This window comes from Zootoca vivipara, chromosome 9, assembly GCF_965207765.1.
Source record: "Zootoca vivipara chromosome 9, rZooViv2.hap1.1, whole genome shotgun sequence".
Taxonomy (NCBI): Eukaryota; Metazoa; Chordata; class Lepidosauria; order Squamata; family Lacertidae; genus Zootoca; species Zootoca vivipara.
The window spans coordinates 37,154,161-37,175,553 of record NC_142592.1 but is presented as its reverse complement, the minus strand read 5'-3'; the positions used below and the strand labels follow the sequence as shown (position 1 = coordinate 37,175,553).

Below are 21,393 nucleotides of genomic sequence, written 5' to 3'. Positions count from 1 at the left end.
ATATTACTGCCCTACTGGAAAAAATGTTACAAAATGATACAAAAATCACCCAAAGTCAAACAAAACCAGACGCAACTCTTTACCAGCATTTTTGTGTGTGTGTGTGTGGCATCATTTTATTTCTTACACAAGGAAGCCGAAAGCACCACACAGCAACTTTAAGTGCCCTACATCTCAGTCTGGCTGCCTTGAGTTTTCTTCTGTGCTGAGGACTCCAGTAGAACATGGATTTTCAGACCAGCTCACAGATGTACCTATACAGATAAAAGAATAGACTAGTTTGTCTTTTTTTTCCTGGTTGTTTCTATTTGTAATTTGTGGCTAAGATCAAGTGTAGAACCTTTCCTTGGCTTAAGAAACAAATGAATACAATTTATTTAAACAAGCAGGCCTGACCCAAAGATCCATGTGGTTATCTATGAGCTGGGCACACGGGACTCTCTGTATGTGCTAAAAATCAATGATTTTAGGAAAAATTATAAGGAACGATGTTTTTAGATATGTCGTAAGCTGCCCAGAGTGGCTGGGGAAACCCAGCCAGATGGGTGGGGTATAAATAATAAAATTATTAATATTGCTAGTATTATTATTAACAGAAGAAGATTCCCCCTCTACATTCAAGTTCCATCCCAAGCCACTCCAACAGGTGAGCCACACAGTCCAAGTGGACAGTTGGAATCAACTATCCATTTGCCACGATTGTGAATACTATTCATAATTAATAATCCACAATTAATTTTCATCACCGGTCATAATTATAAATTTTGAAAACACAATAGTCTTGCAAAATCCCCCCATCCCTGATGAAACAGGATGGCACTTCTTTAATCAAGTAAAATGTGCTAGCACTAAATCTCAACCTAAAATATGAATTCACTTAATGATGCCACCCCAGGTTTCCTGTAATCGCTTGAGGTATGAATAATAAACTTCTATTAAAAAGCTGCTTTTCAGTTTAATAGCATTAGCCATTGCTGTAAGCATTGCGAGTGCAAAACCAGCACTTATTCTACAAGCAGGGACAAGTACTAATAAACCAGTAGGTGAATTGTACATGTTCGAAATACTGTAGTTGCTGTATACTGTATTAAATATATTATAGACAGAGCAAGGAAATATAGGAAAAAACATAGCACCTCCCCGTCGGGGAATCGAACCCCGGTCTCCCGCGTGACAGGCGGGGATACTCACCACTATACTAACGAGGAACCACTTGGTCAGCTCTCTTCCTCTGTCAATTTAAATTCTTCCACCTGAGAATTCGCGGCGTGCCATAGGATAACCGACCCATCCAAACAGAAGCCATTGAACGATGCTTTCCCGTAGTGGATTGTGGGAGTAGTAGTCCGCCCTCCGTATTTTCCTTAGGCTCTCCCCATCTAAAGAACTGACTCTCCCATAATCCCTTTCCTTTGACCCCGCCTCATGAGGCGGGGCCTGTCGCCGGCAGGCCGGCTCTTAAGCGCCGTGGGTCGCCCCGCGTGAAGGCGAGAGCGCAGCAATGGCCGAGGAGGATCCCAGCTCGTTCGCGTCGCCCGGCTGCTGCCGCACCCACCACCTCCACCTGCGCTGCCGCGTGGACTTCGCTAGCCGCTCGCTGAGGGGGACCGCGGCCCTCACCGTGAGGGCGGAGAGGGACAGCCTGCGCCGACTGGTAACTTCTTCCCTAGACGGGCAGGGCGGGGCGCGGGGCTCTAGGGCTGGAGGGAGAGGGGAGGACCGGCCGCCCTCCGTCGTGGAGCTGGCAGGAGTGCAGGCCCCTCTGTGGGGCGGAGGGCGACGGCTGCCCCAGAGGGAAACCGGAAGGGACCCCTTGGAAGACGGACCTGCTGCACCTGCTGGAAAGTTACCTTCTCCTTTGACGCTTCCTTCGTCCCAAGATAATATCTCTTTATTTCTCCTCCTCTTAGCTGTGGGCGCGTTTATCTTGGAGGAACCCAGCGGAGCTTCCTTTGGAGCAGTGGTTCCCAACCTTTTTTTTTGGCCATGGTCCACCTAAGTATCTCTAAAATCCTGATGCCCACCCCCGTGACATAAAATTCTTAATATTCAAAAATTGAACTACAGTATTCACGTGGAGGAAGCCTAAAAGGCTACTAACTTGGTCTAAACAAGCTTCCAAATTGCCCCCCCCCCAAAAAAATTGCCCCCCTGTGGGGCGTGTGCCCCACATTGGGAATCACAGCTTTGGAGGAAACGGGTGTAGGGATTGTGTGCAAAGCTGGCTTGGGCTTCTGTTTTAAGTTGGTTAAAGCAGATGCTCTGAGGTTGGTGACTTTCGGGGCGGCAGCATTTGCATTTTGTTTCCTTGGAAGTTGTACTTTGTCACACTGGTATGGTAGGTGCTTGCAAAAGCAAGTTCCTCAAGGGCTTGTCTCTCTAGAGAGAGAAACTTAAGTGGCCGAGTCCTTGATAAAGAACTGGCGGCGATTGCTAAAGTCCTTTGGTTGATTTGAAGATGGAGAGATCGCTGGTTTTTCTAAATTGTAAACAAAGATGCAAGCCAAGTTTCTCAGTAAAGGGAATCAAGGCTTACATACCGGTCTGACAGTTTCTGGGATATTGTCCCTAATGATTACACAATATCCTAAAAATACTTAATGTACTTCAGGGACTGATATACTTTACTTGGTGCTGCTGTTGTGTAAATAAATATGATTCATAATAGTTCCTTCTGCAAGTTGACTCTCCTGGCCACAGAAACTGATTACACCTGGCCAAAAAAAATCTTAAGTGTCTTTGACAATGCGAGTTTCTGTTCTTTGTAAGTACTTGAAGGCACAGAGACTTAAGGTTGTGGAATGAATGGAACATTTTAAGTGAAATACAGCTAACTCTAGTTACAGGTAGGTAGCCGTGTTGGTCTGAGTCGAAGCAAAATAAAAAAATTCCTTCAGTAGCACCTTAAAGACCAACTAAGTTTATATTTTGGTATGAGCTTTCGTGTGCATGCACACTTCTGCACACAGCTAACTCTAGATACTGTTTTCCTACATCTTAAAAACAGATGTAGAAAACTGGCCACAGTACTGTATAGCTGTAGATATAGCACCTAGAGAATGATAGCACTGACTATTCTGAAAATTGAGCCGGGCAATGCAATCAAGTGGTGTTCAGTCCCCTTTGTCTTGTCAACATAATCATTTTGTATGACTATGAGGAAAAGCCAGCTAACAATATGCAAGGAAAGGCTGGACTACATTTCTGAGCCTTTGTAAATGTCTGCTTCTCTATTTCTTTTGGAATTTATGAACAGATTGAATTTCTATATTGAAGATTCAATTTTCAATATATTTTAGTGTGTTTGTCAACAATAGCTCATGAACTCACTTACAGGTTTTGGACACAAAGGATCTAACAATACACAAAGTGGTTGTCAATAAGCAAGATGCAGAGTTTGTTCTTGGGGAACGTCATAGCTTCAAAGGATCACCGCTGGAAATCACACTACCTTTTGAGTTGGGAAAGTATGTGTGTTCAGTTTATCCCCCTTTTCTGGTCTCTTAATCTTATCTTGAAATGTGCTTAGATTAAGAGGCCACGTCATGCTAAACAAGCAGTTGTGCTTGTGTAATATTGTAGCATATAGCATTATGCCAGACTTGCAGATATTTGCTTGAGTCTGGCAAAATATACTTATTTTGGGCCCGTATAGGTTTTTTTCTTGCTATTTTTCTTGCTATAAAATCAGATAGGACTTGTTCCTTGAGGTAGTTAATGACTCATTGTCCTGAAATTCTACACCAGTCAATGTATTTGTGAGTTGGGGCTACTGTTGCTCATGCACAAACAACTCTGTAGTTGTTTGATTGGAAGATGATTCGCCCACTACATATTCTTTATTAACATAATTAAATTGTTTGGCTGTTAGAATTTTAAGAAAACGGCTGCCTAAGTTTGTCCCTAAATTTGCAGTTACAAATTTAAGTTAGAAATTTCCAAAGATGGTGCAAAGGTATCACATCTGACCTGTTCTCAAAAATGCACACTATTCCAATATTCACAGGGGGCAAGATGTGGTTGTAGAGATCGCTTTTGAAACGTCTCCAAGGTCTTCAGCACTCCAATGGTTCACTCCAGAGCAGACATCGGGGAAAAGGCACCCATTTCTCTTCAGTCAGTGTCAGGTGAGAAAACAATTGTGTTTTTCTTCTCTGCTATGGGCAACCTTTTCCCACATGTTATAGTTTTGTGTATCCTGCACTGCTTCCACTTGGCCAAATGGTGCCTGTCAACTGAAATCACTTGAGCCAAGACTGACTGCCACAGACTCCCTTAAAGTGTATATCATGCAATCTTACAGTGTGTTGAGGGAGTGAGTAGCAGTCTGTAAAGGCTCTCAGGATCCTATTGTCTGATAACTTCCCAGTGCATAGTGGGTACATTGGCTGGGTGCAAAGGCATAAAAGGCCTCGGTTATATTGGAGCTGAGGGTCTGATCCTGGTTCTTGCTTATCATCTCAAGAAATTGCACATTCTTTAAAAGAAGTTTTATGACCTGGTGGCTAAGAGAACAGGGTCGTTGTGTCTTTCAAATCTAGTGTACTATCTTCGAAATGTCAGACATTTATGGTTCAACACATTTGTATGAACTATAATACTATGTGCAACTGTTAATAGGGTTGTAATTTTTTACCAAAGGTCAGAAATAAGGTGATAATAGTGTTGAACAAGATTTGCTAAACGAAATCGTTTTGATACTTAGAACATCAGACCATTTAATTTCCACCGAAGTCAATTATTGATGGAGGTGCTGTCTAGACTTTCCCTGTGGTCTTCTGGAGATGAGCCGTAAAAGGAGAAAACTTTACCCATTTCCTAAAGTCCTTGTACAGGTGTATGAAAATAACTTAGTAGGACCATTCCTGTAAGGAGCTTGCTTTAGGTCCATTAGGTGCAGGATGGAGCAGATGTACGGTATGCTACCAGGTACAGTGGTGCCTCACTTAACGAATGCCATGCTTAACGAAATTTCCACTTAACGAAAGGTTTTTTTCTAGTGGAGGTTGCCTCGCTAGACGAATTCGTTTTATGAAAAATTCGTCTAGCGAATCACAATTTCCCATAGGAATGCATTGAAATTCAATTAATGCGTTCCTATGGGCAATTTTTTTTTTTAAAAAAAAAGATCAATGCATTCCTATGGGATTCACTAGACAAATTTTTCGTTATAAGAAAAGACCCGTGGAACGAATTAAATTCGTCTAGCGAGGCACCACTGTAAATTCAGAGAAGCTCATAGAATTACACAGGAACGGATATGGTAGGGAGGGGGGAATGCTTGATAGTTGCTGAATTTTTGGATAGAACACTTTTTTGGGGGAAAGTCTAGGAAATTTCCTGTTCAGTTTCCCCCCAGAAAACCCATATCACTGGTTACTGCCTTTTTATGATTACTTGGAAGCATGTATGTTGTATAAAGTTCTGGAGGGTGCTCTGTTATGACATTTTTGAAGCAATGTTTATAATGTGGTGAGGCAATCACAAATAGTACATGTGCTTGTGATCTTAATGGTCCACTTGCCTTTCAAACTTCAAATTGCCTTCTAAACTAAGGGGCATTTGATTGGTGGACTGCATTAGGGAATGTGAAATGTATATATGAATTTGAAGCAGGCACATAAGCCTAATTAAATTGTGCCTGGATGTGGTCACTTGGGGGGTATTATGCTTTTAATGGTAGCAGTGTAGCGCAAAATTTTAAAAAATGAAATATTAAAAAAAAGTGTTCCTTGTGCATTACTATATCTGCCTGTAAGAATAGCAGCCTGTAATCTGTATCACTTTGTTTTTTAGGCCACACACTGCAGAGCTATTCTTCCCTGCCAGGACACACCTTCAGTGAAGCTAACATACTATGCAGAAGTAGGTGAACCTGAAAGCTCTGTACCCCTGAGGTGCAAACTTTGCTCTCTTATTTAGCAGTTATGCATAATCTTAATTAGGGCATTGGTATTCATTAAAACCCTACCACCAAACTGTGCAACTTGAGTGAACATGCAGACTTAAAAAATGAAAATGTATAGCAAAAAATCTCTTGCATTCTTTGCAGGTACCCAATTGTGTGATTTTGTTGGTAAAGTGTCTCCTACTTTATAAGATTCCAGTTGGTTGCCTTATCATGCTCTATCTGGAAGGTGCCACTGTCTTTCAACAAATAGATGGGGTTTGGAGAAGAACTAGGTGTTAGTACAGATCCGGGTGCTCCGCGTGGTGGTGTCACTCGTGCATGTTGCAGGGTGTGTGGATGCCGCATGGTGTGTGTGCTCAAGGCCACTGTAGAACTTGGGGGGGGGGGCTCGGCCCCCATGACCACGCATAGATGGTGCGCCTGTACAGACCAAACAGTAAAATTCTTGCTTAATCAAACTTGTCCATTTCTATAAATCGTTGCTTAGGAAGCCAGGATAGTTATTTGATCTGGAGCCACTCTTGAATATGCAGAAAACCAGGTGGATAGCTCCATTGTAAGAGGGCAGCATGGGATAGGTTTTGACAGATTGAATTTGCAATGTTGGAAATAAAATAATACCTTTTTTCCATGGAGGATGGCCCAGCAGGTAAGACACCCTGCCATCTAGTGCCCAAAGGCAGGAAAATTGACTTCTGGAAGCAGCTGGTCTTGTGTGTCCCTTTTCCTGCCTTTTGTCCCATGGTGGTTTATCTTTTTAGCTTTAATTTTTTTTCTTTCAAGTGGATTCCCCCCCCCCTTGACTGCTTCTCTCTCCTGGGTTTGGGTGAGGGTGGAAGAAATGTTTGTATATAAAAGTGACTGTTTGAATCCAACAAGCACTTGTCAAGCTGTCTGTTTGTTCTAGTACTTGGCAGAAACTGCTTAGGATTCATAACACAGGAATCTTAACAAATCGTCTAAAGTAAATCAGCTGAGTAGAAGTTTTTCCCACTATAAGCTTACCGTAAAACCAATTTCCATCTTCAGGGAAATCCCTAAAGAAAATGCTAAATAATTGAGGCTTGAAGATGTTTGTTTTCCCAGCCCAAGGAATTCAAGCTCTCTGGCTTTGAAAACTTTCTTCTGAAATTGTGCTTATGCTCCATGACATAAAAGTCCTTTGAACAACTGAGCCATTCAGTAAGCTGGGTAGAGCTTGGTCTATTTGCTTATCAGCAGACTTGCATGGCAAATTTGCATCAGATAATTAGGGACATGTGAAGCTGCTTCATACAGTATCAAAAATTGTGTCCATCTAGCTGAGTATCGCTTGCATCAGGGCTGGGAACCAGTTTCAGCCCATAGCCACATTCCTATCTGGACAACCTTCCGGCAGCCACATGCTAGTGATTGGCAGGGCTGGAGGCAAAAGTGGGCAGAACAACAGTGTGAATGTTCCCTTTGCACAGTAAGCTAGTTCCTTTATACTTTTACATCCATCTCTATCCTCCATCCATGAAAGCTTTATCAAGAGTTTGAGGACACATTCCAGCAAGGCAAAAACAGTCAAGGAGGTTGCAGAGAAAGTCTGGCCAGGGGTGTTGCTCAGGAGGGTGTGGCTTGGGGGTGGTTCTCCTAGCATTCAGACAAGTGACTGTCCCAGTCCTGCCTGGAGATTTCAAGGACTGGACTTGAAATTGTAAAGCATGTTCTGACTGAGCCACAACTTCTTCCCTAAAAGAATGGGCACACTGACAGCAGTCACGTGGCTGCATCTTCAACATCTCAGACTGATCAGGGCCCTGGACAAGGGTTTCTGGAGGGACCAGTGGGATAATTATGTATCAGTAGAGTAGTCACAGACAGGTTCCATGTAAATTACAGTTGGCCAAAGCCTGAGCCTCAGCAGCAGGAGCCGAGGAGTGCCTTGAACACATTGCTTTCCAAAACCTAAAAACAAAAGAGGATCTGGCAGGTGACAAGTCATGTATAGACTGGACCACATGACATCTCCCCAATCTGGCCTTAAGAAAAATATGAGAAAAGCAGGCATGTTTTTCCAAGATCCATGCAAGTACTATATTTTGGATAAAAGGATTGAGGATGCATGCATGAAGTACATTTTTTTAAAAAAATTCCCCTTTCTCCTTCCTTCCCACTTCTTTTAAATTCCTATAAATGTTAATTGTTATTGATACAAAATACCAATGCATGTTACTATACATCATTTCATAACTGCAATTATTGCAATAATTTTGGTAGATACACTGATACAACTTTGTTAATATATTCAGAAAAGTTTATTTTAATTTTATGTAATTGTTGCATGTCATATGCTCTAGTCTAAACAAAGATAGATGGATATATCAATGCTGAAGCCATGTTAAAAAGCTTAAAGCTGAAAATGAATAAGACCTGTACCAACTCGTAGAAAACAAAATTAGATCCATTGGCATTGAGCTGGAGCCCTTGTATAATTCAAGTGAGCAATATATCTTCCACAATGTCCAAAACAGATTAAAGGATGTTGAATGACAAAACATTGTGGCAGCTGCAAATAGTTTGCTCCCCCATGTTCTATGATTTAAATATCTTGGATAATAGGGTCAACTATATTACAAAGCTAATAATCCCAGCCCAACGTAGGACATTTATGCTAGCCCGACTGAATGTATTTCCCTCGGCATTTGTCAGGGGTAGATATCAGAACACTCCCAGAGACAAGAGATACTGTAGATGTTCTCTGAATGTGCCGGATAGTGTAGAGCATATTCTCTTTCATTGTCCACTCCACAGCATGCTGCGTGAACGTGTGTTGTCCCCATCCAGCATGGTGGAAATGTTGGATTCTGCCTGTCTGACATTGATCATAAGGTGACTGTGGGAGTAGCTGAGTTTTTGGCAGCAGTGTCTCAAGGAGTAGTTTAATAGGAAGAAATCTCAGATTTTATTTATATATATATATACACATACAATTAGTATATGCAGTTTACTGTTGCCTCTTTGTATGCATTTTAAATACTTTTGTATGTGATTCTTTTCTTGCGATTCTATTTGTAAAATGCCTAATAAAGGTTTGATAGTAACTAATAGGACCTGTTACCAAGAAAAAGAGGGTAGGTTAGGAAAGAAGAAAAGTGTAAGCAGGATCTTGAGGGTACATGTTGCAGCCACGCTGCTGAACCCAAGGAGGCCTGGGCATGACCAGTGCCTGCTGGGAAATCACTGGGAAATTCCATGTGCACCACTTTGAATTCTGTAGTGGAAGAAGATGGGCTATAAATGTTACCAATAAATAAAGCAGAGAACATTTTACAACCTAGTCTCGTGCAAACTGTCTATGCTGCAGCATCAACCCAGCAACTTTTCAAGTTGCTGCGGTGTTGCTGTTTGTGTAAATTGCACCTTAGAACACACTTGAAACATTCAAGGGTATAATTTACCCTTGCCTATAAAGAATGCTGTAAGAATCAGATGGATATAAAGTTCAGAGTTTATTGGAAGTCAGAATCTCTTGCTTACCAGCCCCAGACACTTTATTACCCATAACCAGATGGCAGAGTGACAAGTTTTTGCATCGTTTGTGCCAGATTTGTCATGATAAGTACTTAAATAGCTGAAGAGGGAGCTTGTGAGAATGCAGTTTCAGCACTTAGAACTCCAAAATGTGGAAACTGCTGTGGCATTATTAACATAGCTGACTCAACATTTTCACATCAAATCTTGAGAGTATCTTTCTTTATGCATTGCAAAACACATTAGAGGTTACTTTTGTAAAAAAAAATCTGGAGAAGGATATGTTGGTGGTTGGTTGCTTAATGTTGGTTGCAGGTTCCCAAGCCTCTGTCTTATGGGCTGTTAAGCCCTTGCACAGCTATTTTTTTAAAAAAAAGTTGATGGGGGGAAACAAAGCAGGCCAGGTCCATGGGAGACAATTTTAACCTTTTATCTTCTGTCACACTTCCAGTCTAATTTGGGGCAGAGGACCTGCAACAGTTCTTACCTGCCAGAAAGTGTTTTACTGTCCACACAGCACTGCTCAAAGTGTACGTTTTAGGGGTGTCTTTTTGCAGGAACGGTCACTGTTCATTCTTTCCAAGAGATCAGTATGTTACAGGGAACCAAAAGGTCAAAATTGCACATTGGCATGTGTTACTTGTGATCAACTAACTTGATGCTTGTCATGACACTGGGGAATGTGTCACTTAAAACTTCTGAAAAACCCAGGTGTGAACATGGCAGAAAATAAGGGGAGCTTGCAGGTAAGGCAAGAAGTGAATTATTTCTGAGCTGCACTGCTGCAGAATTGCCATTCTAGGGTATAATTGCCTGCAAGGTGTTAAATATTTAACATACTAAATAAAAACAAATATATTTTTGTACTTCACTAGATATCGGTTCCAAATGAGCTGGTGGCACTTATGAGTGCCAAGAGAGATGGAGACTTGCCTGACCCAGAAGAAAGCACAAGGAAGATATACCGCTTCATACAAAATGTAAGCCATTAATGCACTTTGAGCCCACAATGGTAGGTTACATAATGTAGATATGCATCATTGCATGGAGCAGTTGGATAACTTTGGCTTCAGCCTTGTAGGTGTAAAATATGTGACGTGTAGCACTGTTATTGTTTCTATTATTTTTCTCTCCTTTGGGGTTAGGTTCCAATACCCTGCTATCTGGTTGCTTTAGTTGTTGGTGCTTTGGAAAGCAGGTGAGTATTACTCAATAACTGTAGAAATTCTGCGATTTGTAAGGTGTAGAAATTGCTTGAGCCTGTCCTCTCTCAAGGGCTTAAGAGTGGGCTGCAGCCTATTTATCACTATTACTACAATGTCACTTTGGAGGATGGTAAAAATTATTCAGTAGGATTCATATCTGAACAGGAATCTGAACGCACACTTCATTTGTTGTTTTACATTGTCTGCTAACAGAATATTATAGTTCAATCTAGCATGTGACAGGCAAGACAACTTTCTGCCTTCCCTTTCTAGCTTTTGTATGCAGTAATTATAGAACGGGCTGTTTTGGAAGTGATTTCTAGGATTAGATGGTATTTCTTTTGTTGCTTCCTCACTGAAGAATATAGTTGAGCTCCTGGAAGAAGTAGAAGTTGCAAGACAGATGTGCAGAAACTGATTGGTACATGCACATTGTTTGGGCAATGCATCTTTGCATCAGACCTTCCAGGTCACTTGGATTGTTGGGTTACAGAATACTTAAAGAGGAGTGTGAATATCATGACTAAGTATGACAAAGGCTGGCAGGGAGAACTTGCTTGCAAAAGGTAAAGTGCTGAAGAAGGGTTTGGTGAAGCCCTGGCACCTTCTCCTAACACACAAACTCTGGCCAGGATATGGACTTATGTCTGCACCAGTCCTTGGAACCAGAGGCAATTAAAGGAACTGTTCACATCAGCTATTCCCTTCCAGTAATGCTTTTTACAGCCACTTACTTGCCCCAGCTATTAAAATGTCCAAAAACAGCTGCATTACAATTTTCGCTAAGAAATAAGCAACCAGGAAATCCAAGATGGTATTCCTGGTTTTTTCTGACTGAATTTTGTTCTTCAGAGAGATTGGCCCCAGAACTTTGGTGTGGGCTGAAAAGGAGCTTGTGGACAAATCGGCACATGAATTTTCAGAGGTTAGTGAAAATTAGGATTATATGTCTTTGGTATATTGTGAAAAGATGAATAGCTGGTAGAGGCAGTGACCATTTTAGGTGCATCTAATTTACATGTAGTTGCCAATGCACAGGTCCTTTTGGACCCGGAAGAAGGCAGAACGGGCAGGGCTTAGCTGACATTTGTGGGGGCTGGGAATGGAGCCCCTGTGCAAAATGGCCATTGTCTGTACTTAATTATTCCTTAGATGGCTGTACATTTTGCATAAGAAAAGCAAACTGTTCTCCCAAGACCCTATGTAAAGCAAACACATATCAAGTTTGAACATGAAAAGCTAATTGACTAAGCTGTCTGCATTCCTCAGCTTCAAGATAGTCTCAAATGATCGCTCCACAACCGTCACCTGCATATAAGATGGCTTGAAAGTGATTGTATCCTACCTCTATCCCAGTTTGTGTTAGTTCAAATGCAAATTGCCACATTTGTGACAAGTTTGTAAGTTCTTTCCCACTACTTAAAATATGAAGCCACTTGTATTATTTCCCCACTAATAATGACTTTACAGACTTCCTGAATTTCAAGCCAGGAGGGACTTGGTTTCTGTTGTCTGAGTAAAGTTCATTCTGTACAAACAGGTCAGCCAACATCCTGCTTGCGATGTATCTTATCTCACTAATGGGGCATTACCTGCACATATATTAGAGCCTATCTTAGTTTACTGACTTGTTTTTTTTCCAGACAGAAGCCATGCTGAAAATTGCAGAAGACCTAGCAGGTCCTTATGTATGGGGTCAGTACGACTTGCTAGTATTGCCGCCATCATTTCCATATGGTGGGATGGAGAATCCCTGCCTCACTTTTGTGACTCCCACATTACTGGTAAATGTCTCCCTCTCTTTTGGATTACATTACATAGCTTTCCTTAGGACATCACATTAAAGCCATTTAAAGTTTGGGACTTGCATGGTAGCTTTCATTTTGCTAACTTAGCCTGAATTGGGAAATGATACTATATTAAGCTTTCATCTGACATGGATTAGAGAGGTAACTTTTTTATCTCTGTTTGCTGCAGGCTGGTGACAGATCATTATCCAATGTAAGTATAAGTCCAGCTGTACTCGAAGTGTTTATACTGAAGGTGCTCTTTCCCCCTGAAATCTAAGCAAGGTGCCTGAAACATTAGGTGTTATGTGTGTTTTCTAAGCAGTGATCATACTTGGAATAGACGTAGACCCACTGAAATGAATGCAATTCATTTTAGAATTTGACTAACATTGGAGACCACCTATTTCTCGCTGTTTACTTGTCCTGTAAGTTTTTAAACGTCAGTATTAAGAAACTGAAAAAGTTGCGACTTTAAAGAGTTCTGCACAATACAGGCCGTCTGGTCAGTTAACACTTAGACCAATTGTTCTCAAAACATTACATGAATTAAAAAGACAACAAATTATGGTGAATTAAAAAGACGACAATAATAGCAGTGGTAGTAGCTGCTGGAGTGGAGGCTGCTGGTGATCTGGAAACCAGATCTATGGAGCCGCACTGGGACATTCTACATTAAACCTGCCTTTCTTGGAACAAGTGTGGTTTTATTTTTATGTTGTAAGTTGTTTTGGGACCCTCTTCTGTGTGTGAGAAAGGCCAAAGAATGTATTTAGCATCATGGAGTTGCTGATGCTTTTTTCTTTTTCTAAATAAAAAGGCTTCTCTATTGAAACCATAATAGAGCTGAAACTAAACAAATTTTAAAATGTTAGGTTAGCTGCCCCTAAAATGTGTAACAAATTCAACAGTATTTTGCATTTTGGGAGTTGATGATTAATTTCAGTGGAGGATAACCCAAGTGCCTCCATGAAAACAGAAGCAACTTCTGCATGGTTATTACCATGTCTGCATGGGGCTAGTTTAGGGCATCTTTGCCATCTAAGTGGCACCCTCCTTTCTGTTATGGATATGTGTGTTTGTGACAAAAGAGACCACCATGTGCTTATGCCACTTCTATACATTTCAGGTTATCGCCCATGAAATTTCTCATAGCTGGACTGGGAATTTGGTAACAAACAAGACCTGGGAGCATTTTTGGTAGGTGAAATCCAAGTGCTTGGCTTTTCTTTTGGTGTGTGTTTAACTTATTAAAAGATTTCTCTAATTTCCAGAAATAATGACTTGTGCGCTTGGTGTTTCAGGCTAAACGAAGGACACACAGTTTACCTGGAACGCAGGATCGGTGGCCGGCTCTTTGGTGAGCAGTTCAGGCAATTCCAAGCTCAGGGAGGCTGGAGAGAATTGCAGAACACGGTGAGTGCTTCTGGTTGATCTGAAGATTAACTTACACATAACTTTTCTTCAGAAACACTGGGCACATGTAGAACTTAAGAGCAAATTTATTGCTTTTATCTGGTATTGCAGATAGATTTAATTTCTACTCCATATTGCAGTAATTAGCTTTAGAAAAGTTCTATCCTGCCTTTTGGCCTCTAAGGCAACTTGCAGATTAAAAAGCCCACAACTTCAGTAAAAATTGGAGGGAAATAAACAGTATATCAATTAAATAACAAAGCAGCAGTATAAGCATGGCATAAAATCCATGGGTAAGTTTTAAAATGCATTCCAGTGCAGGAGATGAATTATAGGCAGGGCAGGATACAAATATTTCGGTACCCTCCGAAAACACACAAGAGGAGCAACCAGACTTCTTTTGGGAGGAAGTTCAGCAATCTGGTTGCTGACAGGTAGAGTTCTGTTACAACTTAAAAGCACATCAGTTTCCAGTAATATGTGTCTCCTTCTAGATAAACACCCTTGGAAGCACAAACCCTGTGACTCACCTGATCCCTAATCTGAAAGAAGTAGATCCTGATGTTGCATATTCTTCTGTTCCGTATGAAAAAGGCTCTGCTTTACTACTTTATCTAGAACAGCTTCTTGGTGGGCCAGGTATTGGTTAATTTACTTTTAAATATGTGTGGCTTTTTTCCTGTTGCAGCACTTTATTTCCGGTTAATGCATCTTCTATGTTCCCAGATGTCTTCATTGGCTTCTTGAGGGCATACATCCAGCAGTTTGCATACAAGAGCATAGGCACGGAAGACTGGAAGAATTTCCTGTACTCCTACTTCAAGGACAAGGTTAGGTGCTAATCTTCCAGTTCAAGATGCTGGAGTGTAACCCCATCAAGAGCAGCCAGTCTCTGATCCCTTTGTCTATGCAACAAATGTCAGCAAGAGTTAGTGTCATAGAAAAGTACCCCTCTCTCCTAGAAGTTCCCATATTGCAGAGATATGTGTACCTCTCCTGATTATAAGAATAATAATAATTTTTTATTTATACCCCGTCCTTCCTGGTTCAGAAACCCGGGCAGGGCAACTAACAACAAATTTAAAACACTTAATTGTAATACAACATAAAAGCAGCATAAAATACAGTATAAAAGCATGAATAACAATAAAAATCAAAAATCAATTTGGGGGAAATCCATCCAATAAACATTAGATAGTCACCAGGGCTAGCTGGCTAAATTAGTCCTGCTTGGGCCAGCGAGGAGGCCAGGGGAGAATTAGCTGTGGGGTCCCAAAGCCAGTATTTTTCATTTAAAAAGGGGTGGGGGAGAGAGAGAAGGGAAATAAAAGATCAGGCCGAGTTCAAATTAAAGGCCAGGCGGAATAGCTCTGTCTTACAGACCCGGAGGAAGGAGGTTAAATCCTGTAGCTGTATTAGCTGCCTGCTTGTGTTTATCATGCAACAACAGTGTTAATCTGACAATGAGTCATTCTCTTCCCCCCCCCCCCAGTCCACTTTTGAGGGCTTAGTCTTCTGAAGTCTGTAGCTTTCAGTTTCATAAGGTTCTCAATTATGCCATATTTGCTGTGTCATCAGTGCGGCAAAATGCTGGTAAAACCAAACATTACACTGGTCTTGTTATATGGAATTAAGCATGAAAGGAGTAGAAGAAACCTCAAATTTCATCATTCAAATCATTTCATAGTATATGTGATGTGGTTCCCATTAAAATGATCAACGAACAGTTAAAAACAAGTCTTCAAAAATATTGGAATCTATGAGTTTCAAAGAAATAAAACACTTCCAAGATTTTGGATAATTTGTTGGTCTGTTCATTCTAGGTTGACCTTCTTAACAAAGTTGACTGGAATGCATGGATGAACACTCCTGGCATGCCTCCAGTAAAACCAACGTAAGCACATAATCTTTTTCTGTAACATTTCTATTTGTTTTGAAAGGGTACCTCTGTATATTTAAGAATCATAATCACTTTTCCTATTTATTAATTGTTTTATTTATTTATAGTCAATTATATATATGTGTGTGTGTGTGTGTGTGTGTGTGTGTGTGTGTGTGTGTATATATATATATATATATATATATATATATATATATATATATACTTTTATTTAACTTTATTTGATCCTTTTGGACTGGGGTAAGAAATGTTTTAAGTATGACTATAGCAAATGATCTAAATGCAGCATAAGCATGTCTCTTTCAATAATAAAAAAATATTCCTCAAACACTTGCACAATTTGGGTTATGCCAATTTCTAAATGTGTCTGCTCTATAAAATGTCCCTTTAGACTACATTTTCTGTTATCTATTTTGGCTTGTAACAGTAATATAGTCTGTTCTATTTCTTCAAAGCCAAATGTGATCAGTAAGGAGTATAAAAGAGAGCTGCTCATAAGCTATATTGTAGCAGCTGGCAAGATAGAATTTGGATGTGTGCTCTAGATACAAATGCATGTGTTCTGTGTATGTTCAAGATACAAACATTTTCTAAACAAGACACACTCATTTTTATGTCTTCACCAGGTATGATTCAACACTGTCGAATGCTTGTGTTGCCTTGAGTCAAAGATGGGTTAAAGTGAGTTAATGTCTCGTGTACATAACGTGTTAAACACATTTTGAGTCAATTGCTTGTAAGTGTTGTATTTTGCCTTGTCTTTCAACATGCATAATTGGGGGTTCAATGCAATGTAGAATTTAGTAAAATCAATTTGCAATTGAGGAAAACTTCAGGTTTTATTGATATTTTTTTTTTGTAACTTCAGACTTCATATTTTTTGACATTAGCTTTCAAACTTCTCTTACATTAGAGGCAGTAAATGTGGTATAGGGGAAGAGTTGGAGGTTGGGCAGATCATATAAAGAGAAGGGGCTATTGCTCAAAAGCTATGGCATCTTCTGAACCTTCCTTCAGGGTCATGGCTGTTGTCTCAGCATGCCTCTCTAGTCTGGTGCTGTTTTAAGAACAATTAGTCATAATGCAGTACCTTATTCATGACTTGATTATGGATCAGGGATAGATAAAGGTGGGTTGGGCTGATTTGATCCACTTGTGCCCATCTGGGTACCTAGTGACATATCAGCTGAAAGGTCACTGTAATTCATAAGGATTCCATGCAGATAGCATTCCTCCCAACATAAAATAATCCAGAGCCCCTGAGTTATTCTTTAGACTTTTATGTATCAAAATGGGGTTTTCTAAACAAATTAAATTCAAATCTTAACTTCTGGTGTTTAGAATCAAAGACTTTTCCTGCAATTTCTTAAAGGCTTCTCCAATTTCCTCCTAATTCTGCTTGTCTTATAGGCCACGGAAAACGATCTTGGCTCCTTCAGCTCAGTTGATCTAAAAGAGATGTCTTCACACCAGCTTATTGAGTTTCTTGCACTACTGCTGCTGGAGGTAAATATAGGCAAAAGGTTGTGGTTTTTTTTTAACCTTTCAGGATAAACGTTTGTGCCACCATCTTTCTTGTTGCGTTTCCAAGTTTGTAGAGTGAAATTCAGGGGAGGTTGGCATCCGTTTGTCTCGAGAGACAATGGAGGACTGCTGTTGGAAGGATTCAGTTACTGTTGTGGCTGTAGAGACAGATGCAAGAGAGGCGTGTTTTGTTGCAGTTGGGGCAGATGACGGCGTTCAGTTAATAGTCATAGCATGTTCATTTCTCTCTTCCAATGACTGTTAGATCTTGTCATCTTAGTAGATAAGAGATTAAGTCTTAGTTGTACCTTGGTTCACAAACGCCTTGCGAGTCGAATGTTTCGGCTCCCGGAAGCCATGCCTTGGTTTCCGAATGATCTGGAAGTCGAACGGACTTCCGGAAATGGATTCCATTTGACTTCTGAGGTACCACTGTACTTCCAACTTATTGCTGTGCTTATATAGAGTTGTAGAACCACTGTGGGATGTTGGTATCTTGTCCTACTGTTCCAACCACCCTGAACAGTATGCATGCACTTTGGCAGCAGACTGCAGAATGAGCACCATTTTGTTGCTTACAACTTTGGTCTGTATATCATTTCAGAAACATGTGGTCCTATTGTGCAGGCACAATGGCTTCTTGCTTCAGGGGTGAACTCTAGAGCTGGCGCAGTTGTTTAGAAGTGAAGAGTCTTTGACTTGATGTTGCTTTTCTTCCTAACCCTCCGCACTTGTACCCCTCTTGTTTTATATTTTTAGAATCCTCTTCCAGTGAGCCATGTAAGACGAATGCAGGAGGTTTATGACTTCAATGCTGTGAACAACTCTGAAATTAGATTCAGGTTTGTAATATGTAGGAATATTCTGAAATTTTACGAATGTAATGGACTGATACTATATAGAGGTAACTTTTATTAAATCTGCAGTCGAATTGCCCTGTTATATATAAAATGAAAACACAAGTACATAGAACTGAGCGGTGATGTGTGTGCACATTCATACCTGAGGTTGTAGAACAACTGTGAAAACAAATAATCCTGTTCGTCCCTGGTATAGATCCCTGAAAGTAGTTTTTTTAATACTGTCCAGCCAGGAACAGCTGGTTGCAAAGTTCTAAACTTACCTGTTTGTTTAGAGATATATGCAAGCATGTGGTTTGTGGGGCCCTAACATCTTGCCAATGAGATCCAAATTCATCGAATAAGCAATCTTAGATTCAGAATAAAATATGGAAGCATTTTAAATATATATAAATTTAAAGATTATTACTTACATCCCACATTTCCTCTGAAGATCAGAGGGTAGTATAAATGGTTTGGTCTTCACAGAATCCCTGTGAGGTAGATTAGACTGTGACGGTGACTGTCCCAAAGTATCCCAGGTCCTAGTCCCAACTCTTTGGAGACTGCTTGTTGTTAAACTTGGATTTTCTTGCTATTGATTTAGCTAACTAAAGGCTAATTCTGCTTTTCAGATGGCTGCGCCTCTGCATTCAAGCCAACTGGGAAGAAGCCATTCCTTTGGCCCTGAAGATGGCTACAGAACAAGGCAGAATGAAGTTCACTCGTCCTTTGTTTAAGTAAGACAATTACCTAAGCAGGCAGGCAGTGGTTCAATATAGGAAGTTCTCTGCATCTTACATGTTAAATATGTACAAAGTGGTTCTTCAAAGATAAATGGTACCTACTTGTCTTGATTTTAAAAAAGTAGTTTAAAATTTATTTTGTGGAATCTATTTCAGGGACCTCTATAAATTTGAAAAATCCCGTGCTCAAGCTGTCAGCGCTTTCAACCAGCACAAAGCTTCCATGCATCCAGTGACTGCGATGTTGGTAACCAAAGACCTGGGACTTGACGGACAAACAGCCCAACCTTTGCAGACTTAAGGATAAACTCCAACAAGAAAACGACTGTCTTTTTCCCATTCCCTCCATGAAAAAGAATCATTGTAACTTGCATGATTGATTAGTGAACTAGCTTTCTGTTCTGATGCTGAATCAATAAGCGCCCCCCCCCCCCCGATTATTCATGCTGGCATCTCAATCTTGTGCCTCATTTAAAATTCTGCGAAACTGGTAAAAAATAAGATATATTTTGACACCGCATTTGGCAATTCACTACAAGTAGCATTCATAGTTTTGCTACATGTACTGCTTTATTTGAAGCAATAAATCTTTTATGATAAATCAGATCGTCTTTCCGTATATTTAATTGCCTCCAGTATACAGAGTACTGACATGCAGAAAGCTACTGTCTAGCCCTTGCATTCCCAGTGGTGGGTGGGACCAGAACTGGTTTTGGGTGTGAAACACAAATATGCACATGCTCTTTTCCCCTGCATATATATATATATATATATATATATATATATATGCGCACTCTCATGTATACCCGTCCATTCCATTGGACGAGGGACCAGGCAGACACATGCAGATGCTAAAGGCCCCCAAGTATGCAACACAGTGACTTTCCACCATGCTCTGTTGTGAAAGGGACCATGGCCTGAATCAGAAGGTTCTACAGGCCTGATCTAGTCTCAAGGCTGCCCATTCTCCACCCCTCTCAGAGACCTTAACACTGAACGACAAAGCAGTTAAGTTTCTGAACTCCATTTGTCATGTTCTCTCCATGGAGGTGACTTAATCTGTTTTGTCGTATGTAAGCCACCCTGAATGTTCTTAATTGAGGTTTTATTTTTTAAAATAAATAATGGCGACATCACTTTGCTGCTGTTTTGGAAATGCATATTATCTGAATTCTGCCATATTTGTTACTTAAATTACCTTGTCTACAGAACTCTGAGTGGCTAACAACAAGCAAGTATGAAATAGCAATAACATTTAAGACCTGAAAGTGCTACATAAATGTTCAAGGTCTTTTAAGTACCAACAGGCATGAAAGCAACTTAATCAGATATAAAAACAACTTAGTCAGAAATTGCCTAAGTTAAGAGCAGTTCAGTGAGAGCAACCATGTATACTTACGCAATACAGTGCCCAAAAGACACATCTGAATTAATGATTAATACAGTTAGCCCAACTACAAACGACTCTTATTCAGGTTGCTGAAGTCTAAAGGTTGTTAAGTTGCCATGGTTGACTAGTGCTGATTTTGTAGCTGGGATTGCAGTAGCTCATAGAAGTAATAAATAGTAGATCGCATTTCTGCAGCTTGTCCCATCTTCTTGATAACAGTGTGCAGTGGCATGTATGGTTTGCTAAACATGCTGGCTGCTATAAGTGGTGCCACAGGCTGAGAAGCATGAGATGTGTCCAAGGGTAGCATCTACTACCGGGGACATAAGTAGTGTTGGGGATGGAACAGCAGAGAGAAGACTGGAGTCCTTGAGGCTATTACATTTGTCCCTTTGTGATGAAACGTCGTGCTGGCATGCAGTCTCTTCCACTTTCAAACTAGTAATGCACATAGCATGTAAGAAAGACACCCACCAGCTCTGACTTTGATGGTGAATACAGTAATGACATTCCCATGCTCACTGACTTCTTTCCAGTGCACATGCGGAACCCAGCTCCAGTGCTGCCATTTTTTTGTCTTGATTTTTGAGATTTTTCACCTTGCCAGATGGCTCTGCAGAACCTTCAGCATGGCTTGTAACAAGCATGGTAAACCTTTCACCATTGCTTTTGCCTAGCTGGAGTGTGTCCTTGAACTATGATAATTCCTCTTGCTCAGGTGGATTGAGAGGTGTGGGGTGGGGAGTGAGAGAGAGAGGCTGAGGCTTAAATGCAACCTGCTGTGCAAGGGCAACAGATTTATCTGCCCACTATTGTCAATGTGGCCCCCTGAAGACTTCCTATAAGGCAGGAGCGGAGGGGGGGGAATAACTCTTAAACTGAAAAAGTGATCCACATTCCTGACTTGCAATCTATGAATAAAAACAATAAAGTACAGTGGTACCTTGGTTTGCATACATCTTCGTTTGCATATGTTTTGGATTACAAACACGTCAAATCCGGAAGTGCGTGTCCCGGTTTGCAACCTTTTTTTGGATTACAACACATTTTTTTGGATTACAAACAAAAATTTTTGGGAGGCCCCATTGCCTTGGGTTACAACCTGTTTTGGTTTACAAATGGACTTCCGGAACAGATTATGGTTGTAAACCAAGGTACCACTGTACAGTGGTACCTC

General features: G+C 40.6%; 2 protein-coding genes, 1 long non-coding RNA gene and 1 other non-coding gene across 4 annotated transcripts in view; 1 reads left to right on the top strand and 3 right to left on the bottom strand.

The window, feature by feature from the left end:
- Positions 1-88: 88 nt before the first annotated feature.
- LOC148684601 (uncharacterized) lies at positions 89-1,337 on the bottom strand. The gene is made up of 2 exons (XR_015945833.1): positions 1,192-1,337; positions 89-254 (listed from the first exon to the last, which is right to left on the bottom strand). It is a non-coding gene; the product is annotated as an uncharacterized LOC148684601 (long non-coding RNA).
- TRNAD-GUC (transfer RNA aspartic acid (anticodon GUC)) lies at positions 1,137-1,208 on the bottom strand. The gene has a single exon. It is a non-coding gene; the product is annotated as a tRNA-Asp (tRNA).
- Positions 1,338-1,483: 146 nt separating the features above from the next.
- On the top strand, positions 1,484-19,430 carry LTA4H (leukotriene A4 hydrolase). Its single transcript, XM_035127856.3, has 19 exons — positions 1,484-1,654; positions 3,337-3,467; positions 4,007-4,127; positions 5,797-5,865; positions 10,285-10,389; positions 10,555-10,607; positions 11,467-11,539; positions 12,258-12,398; positions 12,592-12,615; positions 13,531-13,601; positions 13,706-13,817; positions 14,312-14,456; positions 14,544-14,647; positions 15,641-15,711; positions 16,344-16,398; positions 17,128-17,223; positions 18,001-18,083; positions 18,716-18,820; positions 18,983-19,430. Exons 1-19 carry the CDS (start codon positions 1,502-1,504, stop codon positions 19,125-19,127), a joined length of 1,857 nt encoding a protein of 618 aa, XP_034983747.3. The 5' UTR covers positions 1,484-1,501; the 3' UTR covers positions 19,128-19,430.
- SNRPF (small nuclear ribonucleoprotein polypeptide F) overlaps positions 2,127-21,393 on the bottom strand; it is a 72,433-nt gene continuing 53,166 nt past the window's right edge. Inside the window, exon 5 of the mRNA XM_088651885.1 lies at positions 2,127-2,144. The gene's annotated coding sequence lies outside the window, so the exon portion shown is untranslated. The remainder of the gene's footprint in view (positions 2,145-21,393) is intronic.

Coding starts and splice junctions, on each gene's coding strand:
- LTA4H (XM_035127856.3), top strand. CDS start 1,502: ATGGCCGAGGAGGATCCCAGCTCGTTCGCGTCGCCCGGCTGCTGCCGC. Junction 3,468..4,006: donor CTACCTTTTGAGTTGGGAAA/GTATGTGTGTTC, acceptor CAATATTCACAG/GGGGCAAGATGTGGTTGTAG. Junction 17,224..18,000: donor TTGCACTACTGCTGCTGGAG/GTAAATATAGGC, acceptor TTATATTTTTAG/AATCCTCTTCCAGTGAGCCA.